This window comes from Ranitomeya imitator, chromosome 1 (assembly GCF_032444005.1).
Source record: "Ranitomeya imitator isolate aRanImi1 chromosome 1, aRanImi1.pri, whole genome shotgun sequence".
Taxonomy (NCBI): domain Eukaryota; kingdom Metazoa; phylum Chordata; class Amphibia; order Anura; family Dendrobatidae; genus Ranitomeya; species Ranitomeya imitator.
The window spans coordinates 857,398,677-857,420,196 of NC_091282.1; the positions used below are offsets into that span (position 1 = coordinate 857,398,677).

The following is a 21,520-nucleotide window of genomic DNA, read 5'->3' on the forward strand; positions in this document are numbered from 1 at the left end:
AGTCTCCCCTGGGCCTGCTCCTAACGCTCCCTGTATAGGGGGCGGTCCACCTGGTCCACTCGTCCTGGGGAGGTTCGCTGTTTCGGTCCATTGGGTCCACTTATCTCGCTTTCCTGGTCCCTGAGCGTAACACCCACCCAGTATATAACACAGCCCACGTAGTATACAGCAGTGTGGGCACCATATTTCTGTTAAAAAAAAAGAATTAAAATAAAAAATAGTTATATACTCACCCTCCGGCGTCCACCAAAGTTGTCCTGATGTGTGCGAGGCCGCTAAGTCATCTGGGTAATTTCGCAATGCATCTCTGGGAACGGAAGCTGGCGGCAGCCTCGCCACTTGCATCGGTGGACGGCAGAAGGTGAGAATAGCACCATTTTTTTTTTTACTATAGCCGCGACCAATCAGCGACTTGGGATTTCCGTGACAGACAGACAGACAGACAGAAGTGCCCCTTAGACGATTTTATATATATATATAGATAACTATGGCAGAAAAGAAACAACAATGATAATACATGTGTAAAATGTACAGCTATAAGGCTGCCGTCACACTAGCGGTATTTGGTCAGTATTTTACCTCAGTATTTGTAAGCCAAAACCAGGAGTGGAACAATTAGAGGAAAAGTATAATAGAAACATATGCTCCACTTCTGTATTTATCACCCACTCCTGGTTTTGGCTACAAATACTGATGTAAAATACTGACCAAATACTGCTACTGTGACGGCAGCCGAAAGCTGAATAGAAAGGAACAATCTCACCAATTTCAGTGGCTGTATAAGGCTATGTGCACACGTAGCGGATCTGCAGCAGTTTTCCATGCGGTGTACAGTACCATGTAAACCTATGGAAAACAAAATCCACAGTGCACATGGTCCGGAAAATACCGCGCGGGAATGCTGCGTTGTTTATTCCGCAGCATGTCAATTTTTTTGCGGATTCCGCAGCGGTTTACACCTGCTCCTCTATAGGAAACCGCAGGTGTAAAACCACAGGTGGAATCCGCACAAAAACCGCAGAAAATCAGCAGGTAAAACGTGGGGCCTTGTACTCAAGATCGGGGGGATCACAGCGGATTGGTAAGTTATCCCCTGTCCCCATAGGTAGAGGATTAAGTAAAATCTCGAGAATGCCCCCTTTAAATATAGCCCAAACCCAGGAGTATATCAGCCCAGTATATTACTGCTGCCAGAGACATCTGCCACACCTTGGCGCGGTGGTCTTTTTCTGCCACCATTTAAGGTAAAACTTCTACACTCTAAAAAAAAATAATGTGGCACATAACTACACTCATACTCTAAGTATGCGGCCCAAAGGGGCGAGAGTGGCACAAATCAGTCATTTTCTTGGCACAGACATATAACACGTGGGCGTGGCTAATGTAAAATGGCCAAAAAATGCGGAGCTCGGGCAGGAACATATGGCGTTCATAGACCTTTCCACCAGAGGGCGTCTCACTCCTCCGTGTTCCAGGACTTCCTACTACACAGTGATGCCCGTCCCTACAGCCCCCAAGCCAAAGCCCTGGCTCTGCAGTTGTCATAGACATAGACATGCTACTCTCTGCGCATGTCTGGTTTCCACGGAGACGCGTGTCCCTGCCTTTCCTGTATTGATTCGAAAAACAGTGACGTTACTGCGTTTCCCGACATGCAATGCGGGAACCAAATCTGAAAAGGGGGAGGGGAGAACGAGATACGGCAGCGCCGCCATATTGGCACCGTGAAGTGAACGGAAAGCTGGGATACCGGGGATCAGGCAAGTGGAACACTAATGTGGGGGGAGGGGGTAATGTCCGTACCGGAACACCCGTATGGTGACGCTGGGCCTATGTAGGTGGCGGATGTGCCGCCTCTTCTGCTATAAAGCGCAGTGTACACATCCCGATCAGCCGACAGTCCGGTGACAAGCGGACACTCCGCCATGATGGCCCCTGATAGGCTGCTCTGCGGTTACCGGTTCCCGTACTATCAGATCGGCAGTCCGCTCTTACGTCATCCGTTGTGAATCATACTCGGTATCAGAGTTGCTACATCGGTTCTGTACTGTATACCGTCACCCTGCCCCGTGTACAGAGATCACCGGGCAGATCAGATGGCAGCTGCCGGGATTCTCCTGGGAACCTGCATTCAGGTTATTGTCTATAGACCTCCTTATAAATGGCCAAGTCTGCGGGGTACTGCTGTCCCTACAGTCTGCCGGGCCATCTCTACAGTCTGCGGGGTACTGCTGTCCCTACAGTCTGCCGGGCCGTCTCTACAGTCTGCGGGGTACTGCTGTCCCTACAGTCTGCCGGGTCGTCCCTACAGTGTGCGGGGTACTGCTGTCCCTACAGTGTGCGGGGTACTGCTGTCCCTACAGTCTGCCAGGCCGTCCCTACAGTCTGCCGGGTCGTCCCTACAGTCTGCCGGGCCGTCCCTACAGTCTGCCGGGTCGTCCCTACAGTGTGCGGGGTACTGCTGTCTCTACAGTCTGCCGGGCCGTCTCTACAGTCTGCCGGGCCGTCTCTACAGTCTGCCGGGCCGTCCCTACAGTGTGCGGGGTACTGCTGTCCCTACAGTCTGCCGGGCCGTCTCTACAGTCTGCCGGGCCGTCTCTACAGTCTGCCGGGCCGTCCCTACAGTGTGCGGGGTACTGCCGTCCCTACAGTGTGCGGGGTACTGCTGTCCCTACAGTCTGCCAGGCCGTCCCTACAGTCTGCCGGGCCGTCCCTACAGTCTGCCGGGCCGTCCCTACAGTGTGCGGGGTACTGCTGTCCCTACAGTCTGCCGGGCCGTCTCTACAGTCTGCCGGGCCGTCTCTACAGTCTGCCGGGCCGTCCCTACAGTGTGCGGGGTACTGCTGTCCCTACAGTCTGCCGGGCCGTCCCTACAGTCTGCCGGGCCGTCTCTACAGTGTGCGGGGTACTGCCGTCCCTACAGTGTGCCGGGCCGTCTCTACAGTGTGCGGGGTACTGCCGTCCCTACAGTCTGCCGGGTCGTCCCTACAGTGTGCGGGGTACTGCTGTCCCTACAGTCTGCCGGGCCGTCCCTACAGTGTGCGGGGTACTGCCATCCCTACAGTGTGCCGGGCCGTCCCTACAGTGTGCGGGGTACTGCCATCCCTACAGTGTGCCGGGCCGTCCCTACAGTGTGCGGGGTACTGCCGTCCCTACAGTCTGCCGGGCCGTCCTTACAGTGCGGGGTAGTGATGTCCCTACAGTCTGCCGGGCCGTCCCTACAGTGTGTGGGGTACGGCCGTCTCTGCAGTGTGTCCCGGGCCGTCTCTGCAGTGTGTCCCGGGCCGTCTCTGCAGTGTGTCCCGGGCCGTCACCTCTGATAGCTGCAGTCATCTGCCCCGTGGGGGCGCAGAGCTATGGTAGTGTTCGTTCTCGGGGGCAGACCTAGCAGTAGTCAGTCACTGTTAAGAACACCCCTGTTACAGATCTGCTCACACGGCGGCCGCGCTGTGGATTTTCCGGCAGTATTGCAGCCAGTGTGTCACACGGCCAATAATTGGGCTCCTTCACCAACTCCGCCTCCTGAGTGTGCACTACGCTGATTGGTCAGACACCTGTGTAACGCCCGGTCTCTGGCTTTTATTGGCCAGAAGCATTTCCCAGGATTCACTGCTCCGTCGTGTAGAGTACACCAGAAGGGCGTTGGATCCCTTGGATAACAGTCTGAGCGTTTGTGCACTTGGCGTTAGTTAGATGCGTAACGACTGGAACCTACTTGCAAAAGCCCTAAACCCCCCAATCCTCAAGTGTTTCCTGCTTAAAAACGATGCGGGTTCTCTGTCAGAGATGTTGTGTGCTAATAAATCTGTTAAGATCAAAATAGATCACAGTTTAGTTCAGATGAACATGTGCGGTATATGAAGGGCTCTGCCAGGGAACGGAAGTCCTTCAAAACTGGTCATAGTGTTCCCAGTCTCGACTGCCACCACTCTGGTGGTCTCCACTAGCACCATGTGTGTCCTCCGGAATGTCAGGCACATAAGTGCACAGGAATAGTGAAGTGAGCCCAACCCTTGGTGCTCTGATGACTGTGGTTCTTGGCCTCCATCAATTCTTCATGTATCATATGGATCCAGATCAGGATGGCCCACTGGTGCGCAGCATTTGCTGGCTATACTGATGAGACTGCTGAGAATAAATCCAACATCTAGGATACTTTGTGCATCATTCTGAGAACCATTTTTATTAGAAGTGAGTGGATGGATATGTGGGACTCCTGCCCAGCGTGCAGGTCAGCGTTACACGGCGGCTAGACCGGATGCCCACAAATGTGTTACCTTCCAGCACCCCCAAGTGGCATTTGATTGGTAAGGGCTGGCATGACAACATTTATTCTTCGAAGTGCAGAGTGGATGTCGTGCCCGCCCTGGCTAAATAAAAGCACTGCCGGAAGGTAAGAGATTGGTGGGCCTCCGTTTATCTGCCAGTTACACTTACCTGGATGCTGGACCCGAGTCCCCCAGATCTATCTGCTCATCTCTAATTTTTAATTCTATTTTTATTCTTTCTTAAAGAAGTGATGAAGTGCCGTTAAATCAGAAAATGATTGCAGCCTGTCCATGAACTATTATCGCCCGGGGGGTCCACATTAAACTCAGCAGTGACATTGTAAAATGTCACCACATAGTATAGCAGCTGCACAACGTCATCTCCAGGAGTGGGGAGCTGGCTGTCAGATATAGCCAGAGAAAGCACAGCTGGTTTAGAATCGTAGGAAGGGACCTCATGGGTCATCGTGTCCAGAATGCTGTAGATAAGCCCCTGATGCCGGTGGGCTTAGCTCACCCTCAATTTTGGGGGTGACAGGTTCCCGTTAATACATCCTAGAACAGTTTGCTTTTTTTGTTGCTGCATTGCACTGTTGACTCTGTGATCTATTCGTATACCAAAGTCTTTTTCACACATGCTGTTACTTAGTTCTATTCCTCCCATTCTGTAGATGTAATTTACGATGTAGAATCTTGCATTTCTCCCTATAAAATACCATTAGTCACTGCCTATTGTTCAAGCTTATCCAGATCCTTCTGATTCCTTTCTCTATTTTCTCTATTGTTAGCTTTGCATCGTGTGCAAATTTGATCAGTTTACCTTCAGTTCCCTTATCTAGATCATTAATAAAAATGTTGAGTCTTAAGGTACCATCACACATAACGATATCGTTAACGATATCATTGCTTTTTGTGACGTAGCAACGATATCGTTAAGGAAATCGTTGTGTGTGACAGCGACCAACGATCAGGCCCCTGCTGGGAGATCGTTGGTCGCTGAGGAAAGTCCAGAACTTTATTTCGTCGCTGGACTTCCCGCTGACATCGCTGGATCGGCGTGTGTGACACCGATCCAGCGATGTCTTCACTGGTAACCAGGGTAAACATCGGGTTACTAAGCGCAGGGCCGCGCTTAGTAACCTGATGTTTACCCTGGTTACCAGCGTAAACGTTAAAAAAACACTACATACTTACCTTCAGCTGTCTGTCCCCGGCGCTGTGCTTCTCTGCACTCCTCCTGCATCCTGTGTCAGCGCCGGCCAGCCGGAAAGCACAGCGGTGACGTCACCGCTCTGCTTTCCGGCTGACCGGCGCTGACAGTGCAGAGGAAAGCACAGCGCCGGAGGACAGACAGCTGAAGGTAAGTATGTAGTGTTTGGTTTTTTAACGTTTACGCTGGTAACCATGGTAAACATCGGGTTACTAAGCGCGGCCCTGCACTTAGTAACCCGATGTTTACCCTGGTTACCGGGGACCTCGGGATCGTTGGTCTCTGGCGAGCTGTCTGTGTGACAGATCTCCAGCGACCAAACAGCGACGCTGCAGCGATCGACATCGTTGTCGGTATCGCTGCAGCGTCGCTTAGTGTGACGGTACCCTTAAGGTACCGTCACATTTAGCGACGCTGCAGCGATCTAGACAACGATCCTGATCGCTGCAGCGTCGCTGTGTGGTCGCTGGAGAGCTGTCACACAGACAGCTCTCCAGCGACCAACTATTCGAAGTCCCCTGGTAACCAGGGTAAACATCGGATTACTAAGCGCAGGGCCGCGCTTAGTAACCCGATGTTTACCCTGGTTACCAGCGTAAACGTAAAAAAAAAACAAACACTACATACTTACAGTCCCCCCGGCGCTGTGCTTCTGTGCACTGACTGAGCGCCAGCCGGAAAGCACAGCGGTGACGTCACCGCTGTGCTTTCCGGCCGGCGCTTACACAGTGCAGAGAAGCACAGCGCCGGGGGACGACACTGGAATGTAAGTATGTAGTGTTTGGTTTTTTTTACGTTTAAGCTGGTAACCAGGGTAAACATCGGGTTACTAAGCGTGGCCCTGCGCTTAGTAACCCGATGTTTACCCTGGTTACCAGTGAAGACATCGCTGAATCGGCGTCACACACGCCGATTCAGCGATGTCTGCAGGGAGTCCAGCGACGAAATAAAGTTCTGGACTTTCTGCTCCGACCAACGATGTCACAGCAGGATCCTGATCGCTGCTGCGTGTCAAACTCAACTATATCGCTAGCCAGGACGCTGCAACGTCACGGATCGCTAGCGATATTGTTCAGTGTGAAGGTACCTTTAATACACTCTTCCAATTGGATGTGCAAACATTTATTACCACTCTTTGAGTATGATCACTGAGCCAGTTATGAATCCACCTAACCTTAGCCTAGTCAATCCCATACTTTCATTTTTTCAATCAGGATAGTATGAGATATTTTATCAAATGCTTTGCTGAAATCGAAATCATCATGGAAGGAAATTAGATTAGTCAGGCATGACATCTTTGCTACAAACCCATGCTGGCTCTGGTTAATCAGATCTTTGCTATGTAGCTGAATTGCAGGTGTGCTATGAACGCCGACCACATGGTGGCGCTCATAGCTAGCCGGGATAAATAACCATAGAGGTCTCAAGGACCTCTATGGTTACCATTCTGATGCATTGCTGACCCCCGATCATGTGACGGGGGTCAGCGATGTGCTCATTTCCGTCCAGAAGCGCCGGTTAAATCCGCTGTCAGCGCTTGACAGCGGCGTTTAACTAGTTAATAGCGGCGGGTGAATCGTGATTTCACCTGCCGCTATTGCGGGCACATGTCAGCTGTACAAAACAGCTGACATGTCCCGGATTTGATGCGGGCTCACCGCCGGAGCCCTGCATCAAAGCGGGGTATCTGACCTTGGACGTACTATCCCGTCCGAGGTCAGAAAGGGGTTAAAAAAGGATTTTGTGCTAAGTGTATTTTAAAAAAATGTTGGCATTTTTTTTAAATATCAGTATGTTTTTAAAATAAAGAATAAAAATCTTGCCATTTTCACACTAACCACTGGGGCTTTTTAAACTCTAACTTCCTGTTGTTTCAGGAAACAACACATGTACATAGCCACAATAGTCATCTGTAACTAATGTGTCTGCAAAGGTCATTGTGAAGGAGGGAGCTGTGACATCACCTGTCATTGGTGGATTCTGTATTATCACCAGTGTATGGATGTCAACTGTCATTGTAACCCTGCCTCTCACAAGGAGCCAGCTGAAAACTGTTGCTCATAGGAAAGGATGAGTCCTACCTCTGAGAAAATTGCAAGGTTACTTAACAAATTTTTAGTAAAGATTGTGAAAAAATTGGCAACTGGAAAAAAAATAAATACGTAAGAACCTGATTTAAACCGTTCACTTCTGATGAAACACTTCCTTTAATAAAGTCTATGTGCAAGTGAAATTTCAATAATATATGGATATGTTCAAAAGTTGTTTTTTTTTTTTTTTTTTACGTTGATTTGAAATTTGATCTTCTTCAAGTCCTCTTATTGATTTTCAATGGGAAATCAACATTTCTGTCTAGTGATTTTTTTTTTTTTTCCTCTCCCCCCATGAATCTTACAGAGGAAAATAAGGCTATGTGCACACGGTGTGGATTTTGCTGCGGATCCGCAGCAGTTTTCCATGCGGTGTACAGTGCCATGTAAACGTATGGAAAACAAATTTCGCAGTGCACATGTTGCGGAAAAAAACGCGCGTAAATGCAGCGGTGTTTATTCCACAGCATGTCAATTCTTTGTTCTGCTCATCAATAGGAATCCGCACAAAAAATGCAGGAAATCCGTGCATAATCCGCAGTGCGGTTTACCTTCGGATTTTGCAAAAACAGTGCGGAAAAATCCGCATACCAACGTGTGCACATAGCCTAAGTGATTTTGATGCAGATTCCTAGAGAAATCTGCTCCAAACTTGACCCTGCCAAGTCAAAAGCCATCGCCTTGTATGTTTACCCTAGAACTTCACTGACATTTATTCTAGTCGCCTGACCACTGCAGCCAATCTCAGATGTCTGGTCCTGTGAGTAAGAATGGTGATGTTATGGCTCCTTATCAGTTGAAGACCACTGGAGGGTATTACACTGAATTTGTACAGTTTTTACTGAGGCTGGAACACCCTTTGTAAGTGCAAATGAGTATCTTTTATATGGGTGTATATTGACGGTGTTTTTGCTTGTCTAGCTCTCTGCCCTAGGCATTAGGTGGACATTACCCACCAGAGCTGCACCTCGTGGTCAACTCTATTCCCATTTCCGATTCTACACTTTGCTGCCACTATGGACCAAGACTATGAAAGGCGCCTTCTGCGGCAAATCAACCTCCAGAATGAGAACACTATGCCTTGCGTAAGTTTATCATTTTTTGAGCTTTCTACAATCGCTTTTCCAGATTACCTTGGCACAGCTCTTGTGTGTTTTTATCAATCTCGGGCATTCAATGGAGTGGTAAGCTGAAACTCCCTCCATTCAGACGCCTCCAACTTGTAGTCTTGCAGTAAGGTGAAGGTGAAGTGGGGGATTTTGGAGCTGCGCCTTGTTCTAGTGATAGATGAAGGGCCCTAGTGATCATCCAATAGATAAATGTCAATTCTTTACTTAAAGAAGCACTCCCGTTATTTTTTTCTTATTCCCCCCACCCAGTGTAAATGTTAGTGTATGGTGTTTTTATTTAATATACTCACCGATCTCTGTCTTCTCCATTATCCAGCGCCACTCCTGTCCTCTTCTGAGACGTGATGGCAATTCAGACTCTGAATCACACTGGGGTCTATCTGTGAGCTGGAAGTCCCTCTTACAATGTAAGTCTATGGAGCCTTACATTGTAACATTCACATCCGTCTCATACATAGCACCCTGTGTGAGCTTGAAAGTCGGGAGAGCCATCATGTGACTCAGAAGATGGGGGTTTCTTGATTGGTCCAAAGGGTAATCTCTGCTTAGTGGGCCCAGATTGTAATGAGGCCAGTATAGTGGCTATACATAAGGATGGAATGTCAGCTATCCATCTATCTTTTAAGACTATTGGTTGTTTTGTTATAGCTTAGCTTAATGGCCTTTCCTTAGGTCATGAATATTAGATCGGTAGAGGTGCGACATCTGCCGATCAACCGTTCAGAGGGGCAGCGGCAGGCAGATGTTCTCAGTTGCAGAGCTGCTTAGATCCGTCAACTGCATAGCAGCCAGGTACTGCTCATCCAAATCAAATTGATAGGATGTGCAGTACCTGGCGCGGCCACTAGACATTTGATGGCGCCCTACTATGGAGCTCGCTAAGGCTGGGTTCCCATTGCGTTATGGGATCGCGTTTAGCGGACAGCGTTGCACGGCAAAATTAACGCCGTGCAACGCGTCCGTTAGCACGCCCATTCAAGGCAATGGGAACGCGCAGCGCTAGCGACGCGCCGGTGTTTCCTGGCGCGCCGCAGACGCTGCTCGCCGCGTCCGAGGCGCGCCCGCGGTCCGTTCCCTGCTCTCGCAGATCGGGGATCTGCGAGAGCGGGGACGTTACCGCGACCCCAGGACGCGGCCCCATAAAAACATTGCGTTAGCGCAACCCGCTAGCGCTAAACGGGTTGCACTAACGCAATGTGAACCTAGCCTAACAGAGCACTTTCACCCTGGGAACAGCCGATCGGCGGGGGTGCCGAGTGTCGCTCCTCTACCAATATGATATTGATTCTAAGGCTAGGCCATCAATATAAACGTCCTGCACAACCCCTTTAACAACTTTTAATCGTCATTCAGATGTCCATGATTTTTCTGGTACATAACAAGACGGACTTGTTCTTCAGTGTTTTCTAATCGTTTTTCATCAGTCAGTGCGTAGGTTTTTCATTAGTTTTTTTTTTTCAATGGGTTTCACTGAAGAAAAATAAGTTGCAAAGCTTTTCCTGTTGATTACAAAGTCAATGTGCACACGGATTACACACGTTTGCCATTTGTGATTTTCACAGAAACCTCCTGTTGATTTCAATAGGAAATTGGGATTTCTGCTTATGCAGCTAGGTTTTTGTGGGTTTACTTTCTTGACAAGAGCTTGAAAACCTCGACAAGAAAAAATAGTGACGCAGAAGGGGCCGGTCATCATTAGAGGTGGTCTGAAGCACAAATACATTTTAATCCTAAATGCCTATTTGGCGTTATACGCTAATCTTTTTCTCATACACTTTTTAATTAAAGTCCCTTCTCAGTACAAAGATTTTTTGTTTGTTTTTTTCTTTATACTTCCTCATTGATGATGCTTCGTTTGAGAATCCCAGTGCATGCTGGAATACACAAATGAAGCGGCAGAGGCTGCGGTCACTACCACAGCCTCTGCCACCTCCCTGATGCAAAGCGTCATCAGTGAGGTCTGTTTCAAGGGCTGGGCTATTCCCTGCTCTACTGAGCATTGGCCAGTTGTCAATTCCGACAGATAAGACGATTACTGGCACTGTGCTTCCCAGTGACAGTGCGCTCTGTGACGTCACTTGCTGGGGCAGCGGTGGTATTCTTACAACACACACTGACCGTGTGCTCTCTCTTCTGCCGGCTCGTTACTTCTGGTGAGTGCCGATAAGAGAGTGCACTGTCATTGTGCACATCACACAGTGAACAGAAGCTACTGAGCATCCATCGGAATTGACAACCAATACGTGCTCAGTAGAGCAGGGACTAGACCATCCCTTGAAACAGAGGTTACAGTTTTTCAGGGAGACCTCTGATTCTTCATTTGAATATCCCAGCATGCCCCGGGACTCTCTTAAAGGGAACCTGTCACCCCCAAAATCGAGGGTGAGGTAAGCCCACAATGTATCCTAAAAGGTGAGAAAAAGAGGTTAGACTATACTCACCATGGGGCGGTCCCGGTCCGGCGCCCATTGGACCTCTTTTTCTCATCTTTTAGGATACATCGGGAGCTTATCTACAGCATTCCAGAATGCAGTAGATAAGCCCCTGATATCAGTGGGCTTAGCTCACCTTTGGTTTTGGGGGTGACAGGTTCCCTTTAATTGAAGCATCATCAAAGAGGAAGAAAAAACACAAATCACATTGTATAGTGAGTAGTGATGAGCGGAATTGCTCGTTACTCGAATTTTCCGAGGATGCTCGGGTATGCACGGAGTATCACGGGTGCTCAAGTGACATGTTCGAGTCTTCACTGCCACATGTTTTGCGGCTGTTAGACTGCCACAAAACATGCGGGGATTGGCCATGTTTGTCAGGCTATCCCCTCATGCAATAAAGAGATGTGTTAGCGATGTGCACACCTTGGAATACAGACTATTTAACACAATCCCTGCATGCAAGCAGCATCGTCGGCAAACTCGAGTAACGAGCACTTGCGCTTATCACTAATAGTGAGGGAAGAATATGGAATTTTAAATCAGTGTATTAGTAGAAAAATATTAGATTATGACTTCAAATAGATACACATTTAAGTTTGAAATTAGTTTGTGTTTTGAACCATCCCTTTAAGCATAACACATGAGGGATCTGTTCATGGGAGGAGCCTTTTTGAGATTGGGCAGGTCAGCCTGCTGGGACCCGCCCCCAGCTGTAAAGTTTGTGTGCTCCAGGCTTTTTTGCACAGTCACATATCAGATGTTTCCAGGGTTAGTCGTCTTGTCCTTGCTTCTCCAGTGTATCTAATCCTCCAGTCTGACTTGGATGTACTGGAGGAGTAGTGCTATCATGTGTGATACTGTGCTGGTTTGCCAGTGCATCTAAACCCTTCAGTTGTGATACTGCTGTACTCTGGTATCTGATCCCTTAAATACTGATATGCTGCCTAGCTAGTGTGCACATGAGTCTGCTGAGCCAGTGTATCTAAGGGTACCGTCACACAGTGGCATTTTGATCGCTACGACGGCACGATCCGTGACGCTCCAGCATCGTAACAATATCGCTCCAGCGTCGTAGACTGCAGTCACACTTTGCAATGTACGACGCTGGAGCGATAATTTCATGACGTGTGTGCGATGTAGAAGCCGTTGGTTACTATGCGCACATCATATACAATATCGTGCACACCTTTGTCACACCATGCGATCATGCCGCCACAGCGGGACACTAGACGACGAAAGAAAGTTTCAAACGATCTGCTACGACGTACGATTCTCAGCGGGGTCCCTGATCGCAGGAGCGTGTCAGACACTGCGAGATCGCTGGAACGTCACGGATATATCGCTGGAAAGTCACGGATCGTGCCGTCGTAGCGATCAAAATGCCACTGTGTGACGGTACCCTAAGGCTATGCTCATTTGTGGTACTGTCCACTGAGCCACTGCAGCTAATCTTATCATGTGTGATACTTTTCAATTTAAAGAGAACCCTTCACATGAAAAAAAAACGCTATTAACCTTCAGATATGGGGTTAATCTGCTGGTTGATGGCGTTGTGAACCTGCCTGGCTCCCGCACTTAGACCCCCGCTGCTGGGAGAAAATGAAGTTTCTTCCTGCCGCAGCGTTCAGTAATGGGGTGGCGTCGATGCAGGACCTGTCACCGCTTTCTGTATAGAAAAAGAAAACAAAAAGCAGCACCAAAAGAAGACAGAGGGTGCAAAAAATCCTTCCAGGTATATACCAAACCTCATGCTATTGTCCAGAAAGATGAAGGCAGCACTCCAGTAGAAAAAATAAGAGTATTTTATTGGCCCGCTTTGTGTATAGAGAGCGCCGGCTGTAACTGCACCCCGGCACTGACTGACAACCAGCTAATTAACTCATACCTGCAGGTTAATGGCACTTTCCCAGGTGACAGGTTCCCTTTAATACCGTATTTATTCACCCCTATACGTAACGGCGGTGTTATTATGCCAGTCTTTCTGAACGTTCCGCTGGCCTGAGTCGGCCCCTTAGCTTTTTCTTTCTTACATTTAGTGCATCTTCTGATTTTCTCATTCTATACACCCGGCGTATGTTATTGTTGTATGTTTTTTTCTATACTATGGGCTGTTATGTGTCTGCGTTCCTTTTTTTATCATATAGGAGAGGATAGTGTGCGGGAGATCCCTAATCGGTAGGGCAAAATACTTTTGTGTCTTTCTGTCTTGTAATGGAATTCAGTAGCCATTGTATCCCTCATAGCACGCCTATAGAGTGGCATACCTCGGCAAATATATTCTACCTACCAACAGGAGTGACGTGTGAACAGCGCCTAAGCCTATTATGTGTGTGTGCTGCTGAGTCAGATGATGGTTAGGGCATTTACAAGACGGGTGTTGGAAACCCGCTGTGTGACTGTTTAACAGCAAACCTGTCGCTAATGTCTAAAAATAATGGCTACCTTCTTCAGGGAAACTAGTAAAATATGGCGTGGCTATGACTACCAGAAAGAAAGGGTGTTGTAGATTGCATATATGACTTCTGTTCCATTTTGTTATTTGTTGAGGAGCCGCAGAACAGAGATATTAATGGAAGGATTATAAAAGGATGGGGACATATAATACTGTAAGCGGGCCAGGATGAGGGATCAGGAAGGGGCTCAGGATTGGGAACATTACTGGCCCAGGATGGGGGACATTATTACTGGAAGGGGCCCAGGATGGGGGACATTACTGTAATGGGCCCAGGTTGGGGTTGATTATACCAGGAAAAGGCCTAGGATGTGTGAATATGGTGTAAGCATAAAGACAACTTGCTAACTATTGCATCTATTTATATATAGGGGCTGGGGGGCCTATATACATCACAGGGTGGGGCTGGGGGGCCTATATACTGTACATCATAGGGTGGGGCTGGGGGGGGCCTATATACTGTACATGATAAGGTGGGGCTGGGGGGGCCTATATTCTCGAGTATAAGCCGACCCGAGGCACCTACTTTTGCCACTTAAAACTGGGTAAGCTTATTGACTTGAGTATAAGCCGGGTACGTATTGTCCCCTCATCCCTGTCCTGCTATGCATGGCTCCCCTTCCCTGTCCCGGCATGAATGCCTCCCCTGTACGCGTGCCTCCCCGTTCTGTCCCTGTATGCATGTTTCCCATTGAAAAAAAAAACAAAACAAAAAACATCCTACTCGCCTACCTGCGCACCCTGGGTGCTGGTACTGCATCTCATTCCTGTGCCTGCCTGCAGCTCTTCTGTGCTCAGCGGTTACGTGGTACCACTCAGTAAGGTGATGAATATGTGCTCCACGCCTATGGGAGTGGAGACCCGTCCATATTCATCACCTTAATGAGCGGTACCACGTGACCGCTGAGCACAATGAAGGCGCCGGTGAACGGAACGAGATGCAGTGCCAGCACCGAGGGCACGCAGGTAGGTAAGTACGGTATGCGCGACGGCTCCTGGCACCCGCTGCTATGCCGACCCCCGCCAGCTTTCTGTACCATGACTCGTGTATAAGGGGGGGCGGGGCGGGGAGAAGGGGTTTAAGCACAAAAAAATGTGCTGAAAAACTCGGGGTTGGAATTTTGTACTGATTCCAGTAATCTAAGTCTAAAAATGCTGTATTTGCGTAAATTGCAAGAAGTAAAATCTACTATGCCAGTATGGATTATAGGGGCTAAATCCTCTCTCTATGAACATGGAAATGGTTTAATATTAGTTTTGGGGGTGACAGACTTCTTTTAATATCTCAATGATGGCTGAAGATGTTAGTATTCTGTATATTGGATGACTTCCTTGTATTTAGGAGCCCTATCACCCAGTACCTATGTATGAGGAGAGTAATCCTTTAACCCTTTGAGTCCTTTGCGCTGCTATGATACAAGTGCGGCACTGTCTATACGCTCCCTGTGCTGCTATGATACACGTGCGGCACTATCTATACGCTCCTTGCGCTGCTATGATACAAGTGCGGCACTATCTATACGCTCCCTGCGCTGCTATGATACACGTGCAGCACTGTCTATACGCTCCCTGTGCTGCTATGATACACGTGCGGCACTGTCTATACGCTCCCTGCACTGCTATGATACACGTGCGGCACTGTCTATACGCTCCCTGCACTGCTATGGTACACGTGCGTTACTGTCTATACGCTCCCTGCACTGCTATGATACACGTGCGGCACGGTCTATACGCTCCCTGCGCTGCTATGATACACGTACGGCACTGTCTATACGCTCCCTGCGCTGCTATGATACACGTGCGGCACTGTCTATACGCTCCCTGCGCTGCTATGATACACGTGCGGCACTGTCTATACGCTCCCTGCGCTGCTATGATACACGTGCGGCACTGTCTATACGCCCCCTGCGCTGCTATGATACACGTGCGGCACTGTCTATACGCTCCCTGCGCTGCTATGATACACGTACGGCACTGTCTATACGCTCCCTGCGCTGCTATGATACACGTGCGGCACTGTCTATACGCTCCCTGCGCCGCTATGATACACGTGCGGCACTGTCTATACGCCCCCTGCGCTGCTATGATACACGTGCGGCACTGTCTATACGCTCCCTGCGCTGCTATGATACACGTGCGGCACTGTCTATACGCTCCCTGCGCTGCTATTATACACGTGCGGCACTGTCTATACGCTCCCTGCGCTGCTATGATACACGTGCGGCACTGTCTATACGCCCCCTGCGCTGCTATGATACACGTGCGGCACTGTCTATACGCTCCCTGCGCTGCTATGATACACGTGCGGCACTGTCTATACGCCCCCTGCGCTGCTATGATACACGTGCGGCACTGTCTATACGCTCCCTGCGCTGCTATGATACACGTGCGGCACTGTCTATACGCTCCCTGCGCTGCTATTATACACGTGCGGCACTGTCTATACGCTCCCTGCGCTGCTATGATACACGTGCGGCACTGTCTATACGCTCCCTGCGCTGCGACTCCCATGTACCAATTCCCGGCCAGTTATCCTTGTTCCTTTCATCTGCGTGCCAGTGAGTAAATCTAGTCTTACACTATGAGTTCAGATCCCATGGGGGTTGTGGAGAGTGAGATTGTGCTGACGGAGCCTGTGGTCATTATGCCAGCGATTGTATATCTTTTTCAATATTTACACATTTTAATATGATTTTGAGTATTGTTAAATAAAAAAATAAAAGGAAACGATTAATATTTTGGTGTTTGGCATACTTTAATGTGGAATCTGCTCAGAATTTGACAGTCAAATCCAAGGCAGCAAAAAAAAAATAAAAACGCTTCGAAAATCTCGATCCGAGATCCTCATGAAAAATGACCTGTATTCTAACGTGGATTTCTGTCTCTTGGTCACTATCAGATTTTCCACTCTGAAAGAAACATACCCTTTTAGCTTCAAGCCAGAAAATGTCTTGCATGTTTATATAAGATAGTTAAAGGAGTATTCCCATCTCCAAGATCCTATCCCACCATGTAGTAGGTGTAGCAATAATAATATTAGCAAATACTTCAAATTAGAGATGTAGTATAGTTCTTCTGATTTGCTATGTCTCTTACCAAATGTGCAGGGCAAAGAAGTAGCTTACGTATCCATGGTTACAATCACTAACAGCTAACTGTCACTATCAGTGGTCATAACCATGGATACATAAGCTACTGCAATGCCTGTACATGGAGTAAGCAATACAGCAAATCAGAAGAACTATACTGCATTTCTAATTGGAGTAATTTGCTAATCTTTTTATTACTACACCTACTATATATTGGGATACGATCTTGGAGATGGGAATATCCCTTAATTTTCTGAGTTTAGGGCAGTCTGAAATTATACCAAATTTAAGTTGCGGGTACTTATTAAAGAAATGTGGCACTCAAGAAAAATGCACTGTAAACTGCAAATAGTCTGTAATCCTTGAATCTCATTATGGCCAGCGATGCTGATGACGCACCGCCAGAGCCGCGCTCTTAGGAAGCACAAAGTGCTGTAGAATATAGGAGCCAATTAGCCATTTTTAGTAGCCTGACAATAATAATACAAATGTGATCATCTTAAGGGCTCCATCAAACGTCCATGCCAATCTGTGTGCGCATGGGCCACTAACTCTCCCGTCCAGAGGATTGCGGTCCGAGACCCTCGGATGTCTTCATTCACACATCAGTATGTGATACAGGTGGTAAAAACGTTCCTAATGTAGTGTGAGCACAGGTCTGACCAGTTCACGAGCAGCTGTTGGTCCTTACTAATAGCCCTTTTCAGGAAGCAGCAGCTGTTGTCTTCATTATTTACCTCCCATCCCCCAATTCCCAACTTTCTCCCTCCTTCTTTTATTGGGGACTCGCCCTCTTACCCATAGCCTCTCCCCTTGTGGGACCTACTTAGTGTAGAGTTGTGCATGCTGAGGATCACTGGCCATTATGCTGCGCTCGGTGACGTTCACAACCTGGTAACTATTGTGACTTGGCGCTGTATAGCGGGGCCTTGTGTGTTGTGGTATTGGACAGTCCTTGTTGTTTCTGATTACTTTAGCTTTTATAGTGCCAGTGTCAGATTTTAGTGCCCCAATTGAATTTTTGGATCATATTTTCTGGACAAGTCGGGAGACCCCCAGACACATGACGAGACCACCGGACTATCATTTCTTTATAAGGACCACCGAATGTCTGACGGGTTCAGCTGCATTCTCAATACCAGAGGATGTGCAGAGCGGCCAGGAGGCTAGTGAAGGTGTCCAGTCATACGGTCGTAGTGTGTGTGTATATGTATGATGTGTGTGTATGTGTGTATATATATATATATATATATATATATATATATATATATATATATATATATATATATATATATATATAATATATAATATATAATATATAATATATAATATATAATATATATATATATATATATATATATATATATATATATATATATAATATATAATATAATATATTTTCACTTATCTATTTATCGGGATGCTTAGGCGTGTGGTGCAAGTGGCCTCCCTGCCGGTCTGTGTGAGGGCCTAGTCCCTGCGTCCAGCAGCAGACAAAACCTGAGTTGTAGCGTTCCCTTGGCCTCTTGCTAAATTAAAAGCACATGTTACTTTAAAGGGGTTGTCCAGGCAAAAATGACTAACACCCGGAACCTACATTGATCGGCCTCCAGATTTAAATACACAGCGCCATTCGGTGTCTGCGCGGTGTATGAGGTGGAGTGACATTCTTAGAAACTCTAGCTCCAGTGACTATATTGAAAGCATACAAATTGTGCAGGGGTCCTCTAGCTTCCAAAAATGTGATGCTTAATTTTTGTCTAGACGATAAATATTAGATTGGTGCGGTGTGGAGGCAGCACTGACCCTGCTGGCAGAGAGCATGATCTTGTTGCTGGTCTGAACTGTAAATTCTCAGGAGCACACCGCCTCTGGCAAAGCAAGCATGCTCCTGAATATACAACTTGAAAAGAAAAAACGTTAGAGGTAACCTATGAAAATGTCGGCCAATCTGCAGGCATCATGTTACAGGCCGGAGGAGCTGAGCAGATTGCTGTAGTTTTGAGAAAACACTCAGTATAACCTATAACCTATAGGGAGAAAAATACTTTATCTAAAAAACTAATTAAAGCTGCCAAAAAGGAAACAGAGAAGCACATTGCTAAGGAGAGTAAAACTAATCCCAAACTGTTCTTCAACTATATCAATAGTAAAAGAATAAAAACTGAAAATGTAGGCCCCTTAAAAAATAGTGAGGAAAGAATGGTTGTAGATGACGAGGAAAAAACTAACATATTAAACACCTTCTTCTCCACGGTATTCACGGTGGAAAATGAAATGCTAGGTGAAATCCCAAGAAACAATGAAAACCCTATATTAAGGGTCACCAATCTAACCCAAGAAGAGGTGCGAAACCGGCTAAATAAGATTAAAATAGATAAATCTCCGGGTCCGGATGGCATACACCCACGAGTACTAAGAGAACTAAGTAATGTAATAGATAAACCATTATTTCTTATTTTTAGGGACTCTATAGCGACAGGGTCTGTTCCGCAGGACTGGCGCATAGCAAATGTGGTGCCAATATTCAAAAAGGGCTCTAAAAGTGAACCTGGAAATTATAGGCCAGTAAGTCTAACCTCTATTGTTGGTAAAATATTTGAAGGGTTTCTGAGGGATGTTATTCTGGATTATCTCAATGAGAATAACTGTTTAACTCCATATCAGCATGGGTTTATGAGAAATCGCTCCTGTCAAACCAATCTAATCAGTTTTTATGAAGAGGTAAGCTATAGACTGGACCACGGTGAGTCATTGGACGTGGTATATCTCGATTTTTCCAAAGCGTTTGATACCGTGCCGCACAAGAGTTTGGTACACAAAATGAGAATGCTTGGTCTGGGGGGAAATGTGTGTAAATGGGTTAGTAACTGGCTTAGTGATAGAAAGCAGAGGGTGGTTATAAATGGTATAGTCTCTAACTGGGTCGCTGTGACCAGTGGGGTACCGCAGGGGTCGGTATTGGGACCTGTTCTCTTCAACATATTCATTAATGATCTGGTAGAAGGTTTACACAGTAAAATATCGATATTTGCAGATGATACAAAACTATGTAAAGCAGTTAATACAAGAGAAGATAGTATTCTGCTACAGATGGATCTGGATAAGTTGGAAACTTGGGCTGAAAGGTGGCAGATGAGGTTTAACAATGATAAATGTAAGGTTATACACATGGGAAGAAGGAATCAATATCACCATTACACACTGAACGGGAAACCACTGGGTAAATCTGACAGGGAGAAGGACTTGGGGATCCTAGTTAATGATAAACTTACCTGGAGCAGCCAGTGCCAGGCAGCAGCTGCCAAGGCAAACAGGATCATGGGGTGCATTAAAAGAGGTCTGGATACACATGATGAGAGCATTATACTGCCTCTGTACAAATCCCTAGTTAGACCGCACATGGAGTACTGTGTCCAGTTTTGGGCACCGGTGCTCAGGAAGGATATAATGGAACTAGAGAGAGTACAAAAGAGGGCAACAAAATTAATAAAGGGGATGGGAGAACTACAATACCCAGATAGATTAGCGAAATTAGGATTATTTAGTCTAGAAAAAAGACGACTGAGGGGCGATCTAATAACCATGTATAAGTATATAAGGGGACAATACAAATATCTCGCTGAGGATCTGTTTATACCAAGGAAGGTGACGGGCACAAGGGGGCATTCTTTGCGTCTGGAGGAGAGAAGGTTTTTCCACCAACATAGAAGAGGATTCTTTACTGTTAGGGCAGTGAGAATCTGGAATTGCTTGCCTGAGGAGGTGGTGATGTCGAACTCAGTCGAGGGGTTCAAGAGAGGCCTGGATGTCTTCCTGGAGCAGAACAATATTGTATCATACAATTAGGTTCTGTAGAAGGACGTAGATCTGGGGATTTATTATGATGGAATATAGACTGAACTGGATGGACAAATGTCTTTTTTCGGCCTTACTAACTATGTTACTATGTAACCTGTGTATTAATCATTTAATCTTCTGCTCTTTCTGGGTTTTTCTGTGCAGTGGGTGGTCCCATCAGTGACTGACAGCATTATTTGTATAAAAGTACATACAGAGAGCTGTCAGTCACTGATAGGACCGCCCACTGCACATAAATCCCATCAGTGACCGACAGCATCTACTATATAATTGTCTAAGGGTCACTTCCGTCTGTCTGTCTGTCCTTCTGTCACGGTTATTCATTCGCTGATTGGTCTCTGCAGCTGCCTGTCATGGCTGCCGCGACCAATCAGCGGAGGGCACAGTCCGATTAGTCCTTTCCCTACTCCCCTGCACTCACTGCCCGGCGCCCGCTCCGTAATCCCCTCCACTCACCACTCACACAGGGTTAATGGCAGCGGTAACGGCTCGCAGTGTAACGCACTCCGTTACAGCTGCTATTAACCCTGCGTGTCCCCAACTATTTACTATTGATGCTGCCTATGCAGCATCAATAGTAAAAATGTCATGTTAAAAATAATAAAAAAAACAAAAAACCTCTTATACTCACCATCCGCCGCCTTTCCCGCTCCTCGCGACGCTCCCGGGACCGCTCCATTGCAAGCGGCAGCTTCCGGTCCCAAGGCTGGTGTGCGACAAGGACCTGCCGCGATGTCATCACAGGTCCTGGTCATAACAGCCCTGGGACCGGAAGCTGCCACTTGCAATGGAGCGGTCCCGGGAGCGTCGCGAGGAGCGGGAAAGGCGGCAGATGGTGAGTATAGCAGGACTTCAACGGGCCTTCGGAAGGTGAGTATATGTTTATTTATTTTTTTAAAGTCTCTATACTATGTGGCTCTGTGCTGTATACTACGTGGCTGGGCAATATACTACGTGGCTGGGCAATATACTACGTGACTGGGCA

The 21,520-nt window shown here is 47.3% G+C and overlaps 1 protein-coding gene across 2 annotated transcripts in view; it reads left to right on the forward strand.

Annotated features, from left to right (window-relative positions):
- Positions 1-1,647: 1,647 nt before the first annotated feature.
- Positions 1,648-21,520, forward strand: part of FZR1 (fizzy and cell division cycle 20 related 1) — a 36,756-nt gene continuing 16,883 nt past the window's right edge. The window contains exons 1-2 of one of the 2 annotated variants that reach the window (XM_069741927.1): positions 1,648-1,760; positions 8,490-8,653. In XM_069741927.1, coding sequence (XP_069598028.1) covers positions 8,585-8,653 — 69 coding nt within the window. In that variant the 5' untranslated portion in view covers positions 1,648-1,760; positions 8,490-8,584. The remainder of the gene's footprint in view (positions 1,761-8,489; positions 8,654-21,520) is intronic. The other variant, XM_069741934.1, reaches the window with a different exon arrangement.